At 36.8% G+C, this 20111-nt stretch overlaps 1 protein-coding gene across 2 annotated transcripts in view; it reads right to left on the bottom strand.

The window, feature by feature from the left end:
* The window catches only part of LOC113396837 (monocarboxylate transporter 12), a 52586-nt gene that overhangs the window by 24737 nt on the left and 7738 nt on the right, over nt 1-20111 (bottom strand). For both annotated transcript variants that reach the window (XM_026634897.2, XM_026634896.2), the window contains exon 2: nt 5280-5569. In XM_026634897.2, the coding sequence (XP_026490682.2) occupies nt 5280-5421 (142 nt within the window). In that variant the 5' untranslated portion in view covers nt 5422-5569. The remainder of the gene's footprint in view (nt 1-5279; nt 5570-20111) is intronic.

Below are 20111 nucleotides of genomic sequence, written 5' to 3'. Positions count from 1 at the left end.
AGTGAACTGTCAGAAATCTTTCCCTCTCTATCTCTTCAGCTCTGTCCCTTCCTATTGTATACGATTTAATAATATTTTATTTAAACATGTCTTTTGTTATTGTTTTAATTCACAAGCGATTTTCAATAATAATGCAGTTATCGACGAATCTTAAATTAAAATCAAGTTTACATTTTGAAATATTTCTTTTTTTTTTAAATTCCGTGATGGTCCAATGGTTAGAACGAGTGCATCTTAACCGATGATTTCGGGTTCAAACCCAGGCAAGCACCACAAAATTTTCATGTGCTTAATTTGTGTTTAAAATTCAACTCGTGCTCGGAAAACATCGTGAGAAAATCAGCATGTATCTAATTTCAACGAAATTCTGCCACATGTGTATTCCACCAACCCGCATTGGAGCAGCGTGGTGGAATATGCTCCAAAAACCTTCTCCTCAAAGGGAGAGGAGGCCTTAGCCCAGCAGTGGGAAATTTACAGGCTGTTAATTTGTATGTTACAGTTTGAAAGTCATTTCTCATGTGGCACAATAAACGCTAAACAAAACACGTGGACACTGAAAGACTATTAATAATTTTCTGGACATTCTGGCTGCGGGCCAGACTCGAACGAAACGAACCAGACTCCAGCTTTAAGAAACTTTTTAATTAATTATTTACGAGAACAATTTTATTTTATTTCGTCTCCAATGATTTGAATGTTAGGGTAACGTGTCAACGATCGGGCGGACGCGCAAATGGGCCTCCTGATGGTAGGTGGTCACCACCGCCGACAGACATTGGCGCCGTAAGAAACTTTAATAATTCTTACATCTACAATGCACCGTCAACCTTGGGTACTAAGTGATTGTGTCCTTTTCAAATCGGAACCCAACAATGCAAAGTATCGCTGTTTGGTGGTAGGATATATGATGAGTGGGTGGTACCTACCCAGACCAGCTTGTACAAAGCCCGTACAGAAAGAGCGGGAATAAAAAAATCCTTACGTTAATTCTAACGTTAACTGCGTTTTGTTTAAAAAAAAAATAGGCAAAGACCAACTGCTCAGAACCTTTTCCTCAACTGTTTTTTTTGTGTATCTATTGAATAGCTTTAGTGTAAATAAATAAATAAAAATTAAATATTGCTTATTCATATCCGTTTCCCTGAAATTTTGATACTCATAATTACGGACAATTTTCGATAAAAGGTCAATTTTTTTTTTTTTCGTATATGACGGTTATGAAATTTGCAACAACTAAAAGTTATATGGACTTGGGCTGAGAACTAATATATTTATACAATATAATTTTAAATACAAGTACACACACACACACATAAATATTATTCTATACATATTTTAATCAAAGTATTGTCAATGTCACAGTCAAAAAACTCACATCACTTTTTTGACATTTGCGTTTTTTTTTTTTTTTAATAACAATTAAATAACAATGACAACGTATTGTTCATTGTGCCTCCATTTATTTCGAATAAAGTATCTTATATATTTGTTGGGCATGAATGACGTTTGAATTTCGATCAAGGAGCGGTCACGGATATTAATAATAATCGCCGATGTTCATATGACATAAAATACTATGTTATAACGCGTTGTTTTTAATTTTTATTTCTTTATTTAATGTTAAGAGTGATTTTTTATGATGAGCGCTCACAAGGACAAAATCTACACGATAAAGTTGCTCGCTAAACAGAGCACAACTTCACGTTACATTTACATACATTAGCAGCCTGTAAATTTCCCACAGCTGGGCTAAGGTCTCCTCTCCCTTTGAGGAGAAGGTCTGGAGCATATTCCACCACGCTGCTCCAATGCGGGTTGGTGGAATACACATGTGGCAGAATATCGTTGAAATTAGACTCATGCAGGTTTCCTCATGATGTTTTCCTTAATCGCCGAGCACGAGATGAATTATAAACACAAATTAAGCACATGAAAATTCAGTGGTGCCTGCCTGGGTTTGAACCCGAAATCATCGGTTAAGATGTACGCGTTCTAACCACTGGGCCATCTCGGTTCTCTTCAACTTTACACCTTGTCTTATTTTACAATGTTTATTTATTTCAAATTTAAATTTCAGAAGAAAACATATTAGTCATAATAATAATTTTATAATTAATAAATGGATTATTATTTTTATTACGCCCAAAAAGCTTATCATAGTACGGAGCAATATATTTGTGAAGCATTTACGGTCTCACTTATAAACTTCGTTCAATTAAACACTTTCTATCTCGTTCTGCCACCATAGATTCGATATTCAAATGAAAAAGAAAGCATTATTTAACGAAGCACGTCTTAAACAAATTACCAATGCATAGAACACGAACACGTCTTAGTCTTTACTATGAATCTTAATTTAAACAAAATTGATCTTTATCACAATGAAATTAAAATCAAAACGTAATAATATAATTAAAACACTTACGTGATTTATATTTATACCTATTAGACATGAAAAACGAATTTAAATACACTAAAAACTATATTAATTTAACGAAACAACAATCACTGAAACAAACTAAACTTGACTAAATCAAGTCATACTTAATTTTCAACTACCCGCAATTGAATAAACTCGCTTTCGGATTCGTTGCGATTAGGGTTGTCATATTTCGAAACCAAATACCCGTGCGGACTAGTAATTTAAGCCCGAAATTTGGGGTAAAATGACCGGACACCCCTAATTTTTATTGAGAATTTTATGACGTAGCATTTTTGGAACGAAGTTCTTTTACGCGAATTACAGGAGTCGTCAAGTAAGGAAAACGAGTTATGTCCCTCTCTCTGTCTCTGTCTAATGTTTACGGTTACATATAATATTTATTTGTGGTTGTTGTTTTAATTCACACGAGATTTTTTATCATTGTATCTGATATTTAATACATAATCCATGAGCCAAGAATTAGGACATCTTCGGGGTGTTATTTTACTTACAATAATAAATATATATCTAAATTGATAAGTACTTATATGCTGTTTTTATTTTTGTTTTAATTTTAATTTTATATTTTTTTTTTGTGTATTAGCTTTAAGTGGAAACTTGATTGATTTGTGTTTTATGTTATTTTTGTTTTATATTACAGTGTTTTTAAAATTGTTTGTTTCCCAAATAAATAAATAAATAAATAAATAAATAAATAAATAAATAAATAAATATATTATACCAGTTTTCAGCCCTGGTCTCGCTCGCGTCTTAGGGGCTGGCTGTCAGGTATTTGCATAAAAAGTAGCCTATGTCATTCCTTAAAGTTAAAATTGGCTTCGTACCAATTTTTTCATACTTACTTGACATATCGGTATACCTATTATGGACAATTTACACAATATCTGATTTTCATAGGCGAAACTTCATATCCTTTAAAAAGTATTTTATGCCTTTTATTATAAACTAGCGACCCGCCCCGGCTTCGCACGGGTGCAATGCTGCCACTAAATATACTACAACGTTCACAGTTTTTCAGTCGTCAGACAATACAAACCGCTAAATCCCTGTGTTTTATACCTAATATCTTCGAAAATATTCATTTAAATTACATGCTCTAAAGGGCCATATTGATCTATATTAAATGCACAATGTATTTAAGGTACTTAATTGGATAAGAATTAATATACTTAATGCTTAGATCATTAAAATTACACAACGGATTTTGATGCGGTTTTTTTTAACAGATAGATCGATTCAAGAGGAAGGTTTATATGTATAATACATGCACAATATAGTAGAGAAACACTGATCATTTTATAGGTTTCCAAAGTGATGGTGAAAATAAACACATTTGCGCTTACATTGCAAACGCTGGCTGAACCCTACGAGATAGATCAAAATAATGGACTACGGTATTGTACACCTTAAAAACGGTCTTCAAAAAAATCCACGATGGTATATGTCTATCTCTTAGGGATCGCCCACAACAACCATTTTTTGTCCTTTACTTTTTACGATAAATAATGGCCTATTTTCGAAGCGATTTCAAGGAATACAGCATTAATCCTTATCCAATTTGCAGCATGTAATTTAAATGAATATTTTCGAAGATATTACAGATTTAAAACGCAGGGACATAGCGGTTTGTATTGTCTAATGACTGAAAAACTTTGAACGTTGTAAGACATTCTGTATTATATTTAGTAACACCATTGCACCCGTGAGAAGCCGGGGCGGGTCGCTAGTTATAAATAAAGATATATTAATCATAAACTCTCAGTAGTGCACAATATAGCTGAGTTATTAGCGAATCGCATGAAATACGTAAATCTAAGGTTTGTTTATCTATTTTCCTACTTCCATTGGAATAAGCTGTACATAATCCGTCACATCACAATATTAGTAACCAAGCAAGGATGGACAACGAAATTACAACATATTAGATCGTAAAAACCGATAAATCGATATTCTCCAAACTACGTAACATCACTATCAGCTAATCATCCGTGTTTATCTATCTATCCGTCTGTCTATTATTAGAAATTAAGACATTACAACAGATAAATTAAAAGTCGTACCAATATTATAGATGCGAAATTTTGAATGGATTGATGTTCGATTTTATTATGTAACTATCTGTGCCCGCGACTTCGCGCGCGTTTGAATTTAACGAAAATTCCCACTGCTGGGCTAAGGCCTCCTCTCCCTTTGAGGAGAATGTTTGGAGCATATTCCACCAAGCTGCTCCAATGCGGGTTGGTGGAACAAACATGTGGCAGAATTTCGTTTAAATTAGACACATGCAGGTTTCCTCACGATGTTTTCCTTCACCGCCGAGCACGAGATGAATTATAAACACAAATTAAGCACATGAAAATTCAGTGGTGCCTGCCTGGGTTTGAACCCGAAATCATCGGTTAAGATGCACGCATTCTAACCACTGGGCCATCTCGGCTACTATAACTTATTAATTCTGAATTAGGCAGCTTTTGTGATATTAAGTCGTCGGTGAGAGGAACCCGACGTGACGGCGGCGCGAGTGCTGCGCGCGGTACTGGACAGTATTTGGACATTGCAGCGCGACTTTATTATTTTATAAGTCCCGTCAAAATCGGTCCAGCCGTTCCAGAGATTAGCCGGAACAAACAGACAGACAGACCGACAAAAATTAAAAAGATATATATATATATATATTTTGGCATGTGTGCCGTGTATACATACATATAGTATTTTAATATTACAAACAGACACTCCAATTTTATTATACGTATAGATTATGGCGCCACTTTCTACGGGCCGTGGCGACAACTTACCGGAGGCCTAATTGCCCCTAAATACACAACTATCTTACCTTTTTTCGATGATTTCACGGATATCAACCCCCTCTCTTCATTCTGACTGGGTAACACTATAACTTCATTTCTCTCCAGAAGTTTCTCTTGAGCTTCGTCTATAATATCCTTCTCGGATCTAACGGCCTGCAAGGTCGCCATTTTCTATCTGACACTACACAAAATGGCCGGCGTTTACAAAATGGCGCATGTTATATTATTTTATCTTTGGAATGTCTTGTAGTAAACTACATTTCTTCGTTTTACATATAAAAGGAATTCAGTCTTTCATTTGGCTGGTTTATTTATTCTGAAACAAGTAAGATTACAATTATTATTATAATATACTTTAATAATTGTCTGCGTGTGTGTTGGGGGGGGGGGCTTTAAGGTGTTAGGTCCTTTTATGAATCCAGGCGTAATAATGATCGGTCGAATTATTATCATATCAACTATGAAAGCGTCAGTCAAGATGAATTAACAATTTTAACCTTGAATTGACGTGACGTCACTGGTCGAGGTAGAAATAATCAGTGATTTTCATTGTGGAGTCAAGAAAACGTTAAGAAACCGATATGTAACAATATTGTTTGTAGAACTTGGTGGACAATGTATTTACTTGGTGGTAGGGCTTTGTGCTAGCTCATCGGGGTAGGTACCACTCATCAGATATTCTACAGCCAAACAGCAGTACCTAGTATTGTTGTGTTCCGGTTTGAAGGGTGAGTGAGCCAGTGTTACTACAGGCACAAGGGACATACCATATCAGTTCCCAAAGTTGGTGACGAATTGGTGATGTAAGGAATGGTTAATATTTCTTACAGGGCCGTTGTCTAAGGTTGGAGACCACTTACCATCAGGTGGCCCATATGCTAGTCCAATCAATACTTTAAAAAAAAAAACAAACCTTTAGTTACTGAAGCTACTTATAGATATAGGTTATTGAAAACGGCCGTCAACAAGAATCTTAATACACGGTGGTTTATCAGCTCGGCGGTGTTCGGTCTACGTCTAGTAATCAATTATAACTTATAATGTATTATTAATTGTGTTCACTACTGTATTATTATTGTTCGATTTGACGTTTACAGCTTATAAAAAAATATCTCCACAAAATGGAGTTGAAACATTCATCCAGAGGGACGATAATGACACTTCATTTGTTTTTCAAGTGATAACTTCTTACGGGAGGATAAGGGAGGCTGTTTCGATTAGCATTTCCTATCTAGATCTAGATCTACTAGTTTGTTATAAAGCTAGCTTGAACCTCAGCCTCAGTGACAAAGCCCTAAAACTTGAGCGAAGTCACAGTCGATAACTACTACAAAACAATTGTTTAACAAATATTTTAAAGGCTTCGTCTAATCTTATCTTACAGACTTTTAGTTTGTGCAGAAAAAAACACCATTACCGACAAAATAATTTGAAAATATTCTAAAAACCTGTTAAAACATACGACTATCGAAGACATACCAAGACAATTTCAACTCTATATCACTTAAAATAAGATACAAAACCGAACGTAAACGATACGTTTCAGTTTATTTTAATTTGATATCAGATTAACAATCTTCACGCCCAATAAAGCGTTTGAGGACCGTTATAATGGCAATTAGATTCTACTTGTGTGAAGCATTATCAGCTGATAACGGAGGTTGTTGACCTTGGTTTCGTTACCAACTTTACCAAACGAATAATCATAAAACCATTTAAAAAAAAAAATACGTATGCGACTCGGGACGCCCGACAGAAGCGATAACTCAAACTAATCCAAGTTGAACTATTTAATATTGAAATTGTTACTTTAATATGCGCATGCGATTCCCCGACGTCACTCGAAAAAACGGAGTGGTACCGCTGGTTTTTTAATTGGTATTGGTGTCTTAAGCGCTGGTGAGTCCCAAAAGCCCCACATCACGTGAGAGAAACTCGTAAAGGCGTTTGCAAGCGCAGAAACAGTAGGATATTTACAGGCACATTTGAATCGTCATTTTACAAAACGAATTTAAGTGCAGCTACCACCGGTTCTGAATGTAGATTCTACGGAGGAGAACCACCAAGAAACTCGGTAGTTACTCTTTTCCATCATTTAAAACACTTCGTGCGCGTTTGTATTTAACAAAAGAGTTATTGTTGTAACCTAAGTTACTCCTTATTACATCAGCTGTCTGCCAGTGACAGTCCCGTCAAAATCCCGTCCAGTCGATCCAGAGATTAGCCGGAACGAACAGACAGTAAGACAGACAGAACGACAAAAATTGTAAAAAATGTTATTTTTATGTATTGTACCTGTTAAGATACGAGTACACTACAGTACCGTTTATAAATACATATGCATTTAGTAAAAAGCGGTTATTTTAATATTACAAACAGACACTCCAATTCTATTATATGTACACAGATAATATATCCTGTCTGGAAGTCAACGAGTATTAGCTGCACGCTTTTTATCATCTATCAAATTCGGAAAGAGCAACAGACACGCAGACAGAGTTACTTTCAAATTTATAACATTAGTATGGATTTCTAACATACGAATAAATGTCCCACAAATGGGCTAATTCTTCAACCACACGTCTAAGTTTCCTCACGATACGATCCTTCACGGATCACAAGACAAAAATCCGTTGCTCGTCGAGCTCCAAATCTTTTAAAACCGTGACCATTATAACCTAACACAATTTAACAGCGCTATTCCGTTAGCGAACACAATAAAAAATACTAACCTCTCCTTAATATCAGGACTATAGAATATTAAAATTCATAAAAGATAAATGTAATTCAAGTGGTGTTTTCGAATTTCAGCGTGAAACTGGAACGAATGTAAATACAATAATGACGTCACAACTTCCAAGGTTTGCTTTGGGCGTAGTATCACAATCGTTTTGAAAAATTGTTACTTCGCTCGACATTAAATGCGCCATTTCCTTGAATTCATTATGAACACCATAGATTAGTCTAGATATATTCTAGAAGGACTTTGTGCTAGCATGCGAAAGCGATCCTGTGGCGCCCGCTGAAAATACGAAGAGGGTAGTGCTGGTTTTTTAGTGGGTATTCCGATGTCGTCCTGAGCACCGGCGTGTCCCACTTACTCTCCCCACCCCACTTCACGTGGGGGAAACGCGTAATGCGTTTTTCCAGCGAGAAGAAAAAGCCCGTTTGGGTAGATACCACAGACATATCAGATCTTACACTAAACAGCAATACTCTTAGTAATGTTGTGTTCCGGTTTGAAGGGTCAGTGAGCCAGTGTATCTGCAGACACAAGGGAGATAGCATCCCACCGAGCTCAGTGGCGTAATATGAGATTTACGACAGATTAATATTTCTTACAGTGTACTATCAGGTATCCAATCAGAGCCTTCGCCTTCCTTTTAAATAAAAAAAAAAACTCTTAAAACATTTTTGTTTATTGATAGTACTAAAACTGTCAATCAAGTTAATCGTTGATAAACTGAGGGATAAAGCCCTTGAACTGTTTCGTGTTTAAATAGACTAGCAACCCGACCCGCCTTCACGCGGACAGAATAAAAGTCCATACAAAAATTTTGGGTATATCGTTAAGTTTCAAGCCGCGATAATAATTTCTGTCATTAAAAAAAAAAAGTTTCAGCAAAATGCATAAACTTTGTGAATTATTATGCATCCTATTATTATTATTATTAACTTACCACGGGTGCAATTTATTAATAACAAAATGATATGATATATATTCATACCCCATAGCACTCAGGAATAAAGTAGCTCCCTACCAGTGAAAAGAAAATTTAGTTCATTAGAACCGGTGATTGCCCTAAAAACAAACTAATAAATTATACCTAATTTATAAAAAAAACTCACAGCTTACACTTACAATGTTCCCTGAGTTGAAGTGTACCTAACTTAAATTAATAATGATCATCTCGATACGACTTTTAGTTTTCGAGAAATTCGTGGACAAACATACACTAACAAAGTTAAGTATAATACATGTGCTTGGAAGCCAAAATGGATCATCATACTCAAATATTTCAATTCTAACAATGTTACATATCTACATACATGTCGAACTGATAACCTCCTTTTTTTGAAGTCGTTTAAAAACAAATTTTAGCACATAATAATATAAACGAAGATTATTGTAGATTAATGTCGTCATACAAACTACCAGATGAAATAAAACTATGTGATAGTATGGGGATGTTTAAAGTCAAACTAAAAAATCATTTAATATCCTCGCTATAGTAAATAAAGCCTTTTATATCCAACGGCCCAGATGTTAAAACTGTTTTGCAAATGTATAGAAATGTTCATTGTATCTCATTTTAAGTGAATGGTAAATTCTTATGAGAAATAAAGTTCTTTATACCTATTTTTTTTTTGAGTTACGACGCCATTTTTTTTTTCGAATGAATAGTGGTTGCTGTCCAAATTAGCCTCAACAGCGTCAACTGGCGGGTCGTAGAAGACTGTGCCGGATGTCGGGAGCCCACTGAAGGCTCAGAGTAAACGCTAAGGGCGCCTCCTGTGAGCGACCTCGGCTTATTCCTGGAGGGTGGATATAGTGTGCTATGCACCCCGTCATATGCCAAAGCGAAGACGGGTGGTAATGAACGTGGGACCTCTACACCACCGGCAGGGTTCGGTGTTTGTGTTATGTACCCTAACGAGTCAGCGTTCGCTGATATAACATCCACGGGAGCGCTTAGAACATCCTTAGGATGTCTATACATCGGGTTAGGTTTTGACTTTACAACATATAGCCTAATCCAATGGAAATAGGAAAACAAACAAACCTTAGATTTACGTATTTCATGCGATTTGCTAATAACTCAGTTACATTGCGCACTAGTAAGAGTTAACAATTAATATATCTCTATTTATAATACATTTAACTACTTATTAAATAATTTTACTTATAAAATTCCTATAACAGTTTCGTCGACGTTCAAAAAGCCATTTTTCGCAGATCAATAGTGAAGTGAATATCAAACGATAATCAAGCTCTCGACCGATAATATGGCGTCAATAATTTAAACAGATTGATTTTGATGAATTTTAACGACACAGCGCCATCTGTTATCCACATAAATAAACATAATCAGCCTGTAAATTTCCCACAGCTGGGCTAAGGCCTCCTCTCCCGTTGAGGAGAAGGTATGGAGCATATTCCACCACGCTGCTCCAATGCGGGTTGGTGGAATACACATGTGGCAGAATTTCGTTGAAATTAGACACATGCAGGTTTCCTCACGATGTGTTCCTTCACCGCCGAGCACGAGATGAATTATAAACAAATTAAGCACGTGTAAATTCAATGGTGCCTGCCTGGGTTTGAACCGGAAATCATCGGTTAAGATGCACGCGTTCTAACCACTGGGCCATCTCGGCTCATATCCACAAAATGAATTAAAAATGTCGCGTTTGACATTACATTGAACGTGCAACGAAACAGCAACTGCAATGTTACGAAGGTTATACTAATCAATTGACAGATTACTCATTATATAATCACTTTACCGAAGGTTTGGTTTACCTTAACCGATTTATCGTGTCTTGAAATTGTTGTTCAATTAAATTTTCCTTTGAACAAGGTCATTATAATGAAAAAACCCGACCAAGTGCGAATCGGACTCACGCACGAAGGGTTCCGTAACATTGAATAGGTAAACAACAGTAGGTACACAAATATCATATTGTAACCTTTTTTTTTTTTGTTTCATTTAGCCTGGTGTCTCTCTGTAACCATGGAGTCTTGCTGTAACCAAATGTTGCAAGCGAAATTCGACTAATTTCGTGGTTTTTGACATGAGAAATAAGTAATTCGGTTATATAAAGGAATTGATAGATAGGTGTAGTAAAAATCCATCGCAAAGGGCTAAAATATTTAGTTTTTAAATAAAACTAAAAAAATTGTGAATATTTTAAGCGTTTACCTGGTGCTCTTTTTAATTTCGGACAAAAAGCGACAAAAAAAAATCATTTTTGTTGTATGAGAGCCACCCTAAATATTATTTACTGTAATTTTATTATTTATTATTAAAGTAAATATACAATTAATTATCTTGTGAATATTTCTAGTACCTACCTGTTACCATTTATTGATATCGAGCAAAAAAGGACAAAAAAAATCGCGTTCGTTGCATGGGAGCCTCGCTTAAATAATTAATTTATTTTGTTTTTAGTCTTCTTCAACTGTCTAACTATCACGGTTCTTGAGCTACAGCCTGGTGACAGACGGACGGACAGACGGCAAAGTCTTCGTAATAGGGTCCCGTTTTTACCCTTTGGATACGGAACCCTAAAGAGCGAGGATTTATTATTTATTGACTTCTAGGCAGGATATATAAAAAAATAATTGTTGTTTATTGATAAAATCTAATGAAAATGTTGAAAAAGGGTAACTACTTAGTTTCTTGCCAATTCTTCTCTTAAAATTTAATTCAACACAGTACGAACACGTGCTTTTATGAGCATACTTGAATAAAAAAATATTTTGATTTTGGTTTAATTGGAATCAGATACAATTAGTATTTTAGATACAAAATAACATACTTGGTGGTAGGGCAAGCCCGTCTGCGTAGGTACCACCCACTCATCAGTTATTCTACCGCGAAACGGCAGTACTCAGTATTGTTGTATTCCGGTTTGAAGGGTGCGTGAGCCAGTGTAACTAGACACAAGGGACTTAACATCATAGTTCCCAAGGTTGGTGGCGCATTGCCGATGTAAGGAATGGTTAACATTTCTTACAGCGCCAATGTCTATGGGCGGTGGTGTCCAAGGCAGATCGCTTTTCCTTACGTGACGACTCTACCAGTCCAACTGTATGCCGCGTAAAAGAATTTCGTTACAAAAAGAATTTAGCAGCACTTTGTTTAGAAGCACTTAACTCCTCACAAGACTAGGAACGATTTGCGTGAGATGCAAAGAGAATGACAATTTTTTAGAAAAATTGGCGCTCTGTACTCCAAGTTACCGTTTAGTGTACATTTCATCAAAATCGTTTAAGTCTGACCAAAGATATAACAATTAATAGTTTAATTACATTTTAAATTAATCATAATTTACAGGGAATTATAATCACTAAGAAGAAAATGTGGATGATTGAAGGCCGAACGTAGCGTGGTCTTATGGTTTCACATCACGTCAAAAAACCGGAATCGGACTCGCCCAGCGAGAGTTCCTTACAAATTTGTAGATACATATTACAAAAAATGGTTTTACGCAGATCGCAAAAAAATCCAGATTTGTGAGTGGTGATTGAAAAAAGGGAGAAAGGTGGTTTTTTTTCATTCTTCATCATAAATCGTAACCTGTTTAAACTTGTGCTAATGAAGCCCTTTCATTCAATGAGTATATCGATTAATTTCAACTCGGTAATTCCCCGCGTTCCCGAGATTAGGGGCTTCACAGACAGACGGACAACAAATTGATCCTAGCAGGGTTTAGTTTTTTCCTTTTCAGGTACGGAACTCTAAAAAAAGTTATTGGAGTTTAGAAAAAAGTTTTAGTAACAACACGGGGTCTGTAAGTTAGAAGTGGGCACCCGTGCTTCGGAGAGCGCGTGAAGCCATCGGTCCTTCGGCCGAACTATTTACGCCCGTGTCGAATTTGTCGTCCATCGAACTATAGAATCACGAAAATATGGCGTTACGAATATCGGCAAAGTCGCTATCAGAATTTGTGAAGTTAAATTAAAATGTATATAAGTATTTAAGTGTTATAGTGTTGTATTATAAACAGATATATATTAATCGAGAACTGTTTCTAGTGCACAGCATAGCAGAGCTATTACCGAATCACAAAGGTCTATTCAGTTTTCTATTAAGTTTTGTTGATCAAAATCAAAATATACTTTATTCAAGTAGACTTTTACAAGCACTTTTGAATCGTCATTTAAAGTATTTAAAGTAACCTACCACGGGTTCGGAATGTAGACTCTACCGAGAAGAACAGGCAAGAAACTCAGTAGTTACTCTTTTTCAACGTCTAAAAATACAGTCATGTTAGTTAAATACAATTATATATGAATGTCATGTTTCCTGCCTGGAAGTCAACGAGCATTAACTCCACGCTTTTATATCATCAATATAGTCTTGTATCGAATAATATGCCTTCTTTACCGATGTATTTTTTACAATTGACTTGAATCTATGAAACGGCAAAGTTAAAATATTTAATGCTTCGATTGGAGTGGGGAATAATTATCTGCCATCTCATATCAAGAATCACTTGCGATCGTTAACGTATATTAAAGACGTGTTCATGGCGTCTAGACCTAATAACTATCCTTAATACCCCCTAGTTCTAAAGTGCCATGACGTAATCGGTGACGTCATCAAATGTACACGCCACCGTTATCCCATTTGTAATATTACCGACTCGTTGAACACTGAGCCGAGATGGCCCCGTGGTTAGAACTCAAATGTTGATTGCTGGTTCAAATCCAACCGAGCACCACTGAATTTCAGTTTCCCTACCCAACGTTCGCATGGTGCTATGGTTTTGTGCCAGGCCGTCTGGTTAATTACCACCCACCCATTATATATTCTACCCCTAAGCAATAATAATTAGTTTTGTTGTGGTTTTCGGTGAGTGAGCAGTAACTACAGGTATAAGGAACGTAACACCTTAGTTCCCAAGTTTGGTGGCGCATTGGCGATGTAAGGAACGCTTAATATTTCTTAAAGCGCTAATGTCTATGTGCGGTGATGACTACTTACCATCAGGCAGGGTCGGATCTACCATATGGCTTTTTGGGCTTCAGCCCAGGGCCCCCTGGATTCAAGGGGGCCCAGCTAAGTGAAGTCAAAGTCAAAAATAGACGATAATGTGAAATAATCCATAGCTTCAATAGGGCGTATGGTTTCAAGTCTGCGTTCAGATATGTCTTATGTGGGCCCCTAAGTAGTGTTAGCCCAGGGCCCCCTAAACCTACGGTCCGGCCCTGCCATCAGATAGCCCATTTGCCCGTCCATCTACCTTTATCATAAAAAAATACTCCAAATACATTTCTGTTCACTGAAATCAAAATCAAAATATACTTTATTCAAGTCGACTTTTACAAGCACTTTTGAATCGTCATTTAACAAACTATTTTAAGTAAAGCTACCACCGCTTCCGAATGTCGATTCTACCGAGAAGAACCGGCAAGAAACTCAGTAGTTACTCTCTTTCAACACCTAAAAATACAGTCATGTTATTTAAATACAATTATATATGAATGTTATGTCTTCTGTCGGATATTACTAAATCTGTCGATAAAGACAACCGCTGATAAGGAGAGCTCTTGAACTGTTACAAGCAAAACATTACAAAGTACAATCCATTAAAACGTTAAGACTACTACGACTACGTAACAAACAAACTCCCTTTATAGGGTTCCGTATCCAAAGGGTACAACGGGACCCTAACACTAAGACTCCGCTGTCCGACCATCAGTCTGTCCGTCTGTCACCGGGCCGTATCTCATGAACCGTGACAGACAGTTTAAATTTTTACAGATGATGTATTTCCTTCACCGCTATAACAACAAACACTACAAACATAATAAAATAAATATTTAAGTGGGGTCCGTACAACAGACATGTTTGTCTCTGCCGTTTTTATAGATAATGGTACGGAACCCTTCGTTTTATTTACAATATCAATAATAACGGTCTTAGTCTGAAGGTACTTGGTTTTAGGCTCGGGTTCCATCACACGACTGATTCGACAATAATTTTGAACCCTAACATCATTGTAAATCTGACTAAAGATCAACTATCCGAGTTTCTTGACGTTTCTTCTCGCTGGAGGCTGCTTTCCGAAACAGTTTTAAATTTACCAGTTCTCTATTACAAAATTGAAAAACAAATGATTTGATTTGGTTTGATTTACTACCACGTCTTTCGGTATAGATATTTCATATATCTCTACAGACGTGTCGACGTTGCCTCGACTTTATGTGAACATACATATCTCTATTAATTTAAATTTATTTATAAATATATACAAGACGATTCATCATTACTTTTCTTTGAAGAATTTATACACTAGTCGTCAAATTTTCATAACATTAGTAGATTGATACGTACTTATAAAGTGTCTTAGTGTGCGTGAGATGACGAAGAACAAAGACTCCAAAAAATACACAGATTATAATAGTTTGGGGGGGGGGGGGGGGTCGTTTGGCTTTCTTGAATGTACACGTGTAAGGACCTTTTCGTTTAGATTTCTATGTCTATCTATATATAGTTAAATGACGTTACATTAAATAAGGTATCTCATTTGCATTTTACGATTTGGACCACCTACCACCATGTCCAACACCGGGGCGCTTGCAGATGCGTTGCCGGCCTTCGAGGAAGGAGTACGCTCTTTTCTCGAAAGTTCCCAAGTCGTATCGGAAAAAACTATAATTTCCTAATGCTATATTTTCAGTAGATCTATCTTGTTTGTTATTCCTACGTTACAACAAGTTAGTCCCGAAGCATGGCTATGCATTAGTACGAGGAATGATTAACGTATCATACAGTACAAATGTCTATATGATCAGTGGTGACATACCCGTTTGCCAGTCCGACATAAAAAAAAAAAACGATCATCAAACTCACAATAAACGCATTGCGGTCAATATACCACTCTGCCCTTAGAACATAACATCCGGTGAGTCAATTGACCGGGATCAGTCAAGCTTGTTACGCGTGCACAGATCGCTTAGGTACATCAAACGAAAAACAACTTTAAATTGTTTTGTATGAATAGACAATTGCTCGTAGACACACTATTATACAATCATATCGTGATGTATGGATATGTTTTTGTATATACTTATATCATAAATACGAAAGTAACTCTGTCTGTCTGTCTATCGTTCTTCCACTGCCAAACCACTGAACCAAATTTGATGAAATTTGAAAAATTTCGTCCCGCCTTCGGACGGTTGCAATGCTGATACTAAATATACTACGTTAACAGTTGTTTTGTCGTCAGACAATACAAACTATGTCCCTGCGTTTTAAATCTGTAATATCTTCGAAAATATTCATTTAAACAGGCAGAGTTACTAAACCTAAATAGAAAACATATTATGAATCAGCAAGCTTCGAACAGCTGAGTGAACTGGCAGAAATCTCATCACGATAGGAAAGAGCGTTATGTCTCCTCGAGGCAGTGGCGGACTAACAGTCTTGGGGACCCCCCAAATGCAACCGCGCTCCCCTGATCAAAACCTAAACAACACTTTAAAAATGTGCTTAGTACCTACATTATTTTATCAAGATCAAGACACTACACTCTACAGCCATCTAGTCTTCTTACACATAAACATAAACAAATAGCCTCGATAGTCTAGCGATAACATTGTCAAGTGTAAATACTATCGATAGTATCGATAGCTCCCCACTAGCAATAATATCGATAGAAATGCAAAAAACATTACTATTAACCTAAACTATCGATAGTCCCAATCGATCGATAGTACCAATGGTATCGCTGCTACCAATAGCGTTGCTCACGGAGAACTATCGATACTATCGATAGTAGTATCGATGTCCTGAATAGTTTTCGAGGTCAACTACCGACAGTCAAACTATGACCGTATATCTAGCCACTGGACCAACGAGCGAGTCAATTATAAATCATTACGACTAGAAGCTGTCAAAATCATCACTCGACAGTGCGGTTTATTTTAGTAAAGATTCTGAAAAAAAATAGTTAAATTAATATCAATCATAAAATTCCGCTAACAGCGTTAAGACCACTAGATAACACGGATAATACTTTAGTACATGTGCAACACAGACGTACTCCATCAAACCGATATCAACATTTGGTGCGGGTGAGGGAGGTGGGAGGGGGGGCAGGGCATCGGTTGAGTAATTGAAGACGTGAAAGCTTATTAAACAAACAAACTAACTAACTATAGCATATATCTATCTATCTAAAGAGCCGAGATGGCCCAGTGGTTAGAACGCGTGCATCTTAACCGATGATTTCGGGTTCAAATCCAGGCAGGCACCACTGAATTTACATGTGCTTAATTTGTGTTTATAATTAATCTCGTGCTCGGCGGTGAAGGAAAACATCGTGAGGAAACCTGCATGTGTCTAATTTCAACGAAATTCTGCCACATGTGTATTCCACCAACCCGCATTGGAGCAGCGTGGTGGAATATGCTCCATACCTTCTCCTCAACGGGAGAGGAGGCCTTAGCCCAGCAGTGGGAAATTTACAGGCTGATTATGTATGATTATGTATCTATCTAATAATATTATGAAGGAGTAAAATTTACGTTTAAATGTTGAGGTGACATCTTAGAAAAAAAATCCAAAAAAATCACTTGTGCGGTATGGGGTATTAATTATATTTATATCATATAATTTTCTTTGGCGGACGAGCAAATGGGCCGCCTGATGGTAAGCTGTCACAAACGCCCATAGATAGTTTAACTGGCAGAATCGCCACGTAAGGAAAAGCGTTGATCACCACCGCCCATAGACAATGGCGCTGTAAGAAATATTAACCACACCTTACATCTTCAATGCGCCACCAACCTTGGGAACTAAGATGTTATGTCCCTTGCGCCTGTAGTTACACTGGCTCACTCACCGAGTACTACTGTTTAGCGGTAAAATATTAGATGAGTCTTTATTAATAGATTGCCGTGCGAAGCCGGAGCGCGTGGCTAGCAATATTATATTGTTAGGATTAAGATATACGACGCAGTCCCAGTAAATTATAAAAACACACGCACATTAAGGAAATGACGAGATCTTCACAGCTAAATTGACCTAAATTGATGTATGACAGCAATTTATGTGTACAACTCAGAGCTATTCTGCAATAACAGAGTTTAAGTCATCTCAGAACACGATCGTGATATGTCAAAAATATCACGTCTGTCATAAAACAAGTATGTATGTTTGAACGGTATAAACTAACTATCAAACGGATTGTCAGACAATTTTCGTTAATGGACGGAAGGTTTCATAACGAAGGTTCAAGTGTATATGTTACTGTAAAAGCTCGAACTACGGTAAATATTAAGATTTTCCAGTGAAACCTAAGAATTACTGATTATGAATGGTAAATGTCCCTAAAACTTTGGGATTCAAACTTTTCCCATTATTCACTTGGTAAATCTTAGGATTTACATGTTAGGTTAGATTAGGTTGGAATGGTAAAAGTCCGAAAAAGTCGTCCTCTTATAATAAATACTTACATTTACCAACTCATGTCGGTAAATCTTAGGTTTCACTGGAAAATCTTAAGATTTACCTTAGTTCGAGCTTTTACAGTAACATATACACCTAAACCTTCGTTATGAAACCCTCCGTCCATTAACGAAAATTGTCTGACAATCCGTTTGATAGTTCATTAGTTTATACCGTAAATCTTTATTTACCTCAGTTCGAGCTTTTACTGTAACATATAAGTATATGTTAATAATTTCGTGCAGGTCTACGATAGACCAGACCGAAACCAATTCACAATTATAGATCTAAAACTCGTACAATCGAAATATTTCGATATTAAATCCATTAAATTCAACGAAATGACAATTCAACGGGCGGCCATGTTTGACGTTTACGGGTGCGTTCAGAAAGATGTATATGGGATATTTATTGTTCGTTTTCACCACCTAATAGTACAGTATATATAAAATATAAACATTATACAAAAATATATAAAAAGTAAATGGTGAGTTGTATGTATTTGTTTGATTTTATTTATTTCACCGAGTCCATTATAGTTATATACGAATTAGTTAAAAGAATGATCTTTGAAAATGTATGAAATATTATGCCGTTGATAGAATTACTGGCGCGCGTATATCAATGGAGATATAGGTATCACAATTTAAACGCTTATGTAGAATATTATTCTCCGTTCGAATCAGAAACGGGTAATCACTCAAAGGAGACTCGCAGCAATGTTAAGTACGTCGTAAATTTCACCGGAACTCCTTTACAATTTCACGAGTGATATCTGACAGAATAACTCTGTTTATATGCGAAACAACATAATAACTATTAGGGAGATAATTTGCCTGACCTACTTCAGTCATAGCGTCCATTCATAACGGCTGGGCCGGATTAATTAGTCAACTCTTCGGCTCTAGACACCCCGAAAATTGGCAAATTCATTGACAATTAAATTCAGAACCTAGTCTATCAGAAAAACTATATTTCAGCAAGTTAGATTAGGTTTAAGAGGCCCCGAGACTTGCATCGCTTAGAGTAAAGTAACTGCCTGTAAACCGAGCTAGGCTGAGGCCTCTCATTGAGGAGAACATATGGAGCTTATTCCACCTCGTGCTTTGACACGGATTCGTGCATACATGTGTCAGAATATCATTGAAATTTGACACAGGCAGATTTTTTTTATGGGATTTGTAGCAAACGAGCAGAAGGCTCTCCTGGTGGAAAGTGACTACCACTGCCCATAGACATCTGAAACACTGGGGCGCTTGCAGGTGCGTTGCCGGCCTTTAAGGAAGGAGTACGCTCTTTACTTGAAGGTTCCCAAGTCGTATCGGCTCGGAGAAACCGCCGGCGAAAGCTGATTCCACTGAGTGGTTGAGCGAGGCAGAAAATGTCTTAAAAGTCGCGCTGGTGTGTTGTGTTGTGAGATGTTCTCCTTCACGAGCGAGACAAATTATAAACACAAATTAAGCACCTGAAAATGCCGTGGTACTTAATGGGCTTAACTCGCAATCATCCAATCAGATACGCGTTCTAATCACTTGGTTATCTCGGTTCGATGTATCGCTTAGGGCCGTGGTTAATTCGGCCCTGCTTGTGACGGAATCCCACCCGAGCAGAGATAATTCAATCCATCAACGGCTCTACGTGTTTACTGGAGTACAATGTAAATACTGCCTA

Source organism: Vanessa tameamea, chromosome 31, assembly GCF_037043105.1.
Source record: "Vanessa tameamea isolate UH-Manoa-2023 chromosome 31, ilVanTame1 primary haplotype, whole genome shotgun sequence".
In the NCBI taxonomy this organism is placed as follows: Eukaryota; Metazoa; Arthropoda; class Insecta; order Lepidoptera; family Nymphalidae; genus Vanessa; species Vanessa tameamea.
Note: the sequence above shows the minus strand (reverse complement) of the source record. Positions and strands in the feature narration are given on the sequence as shown.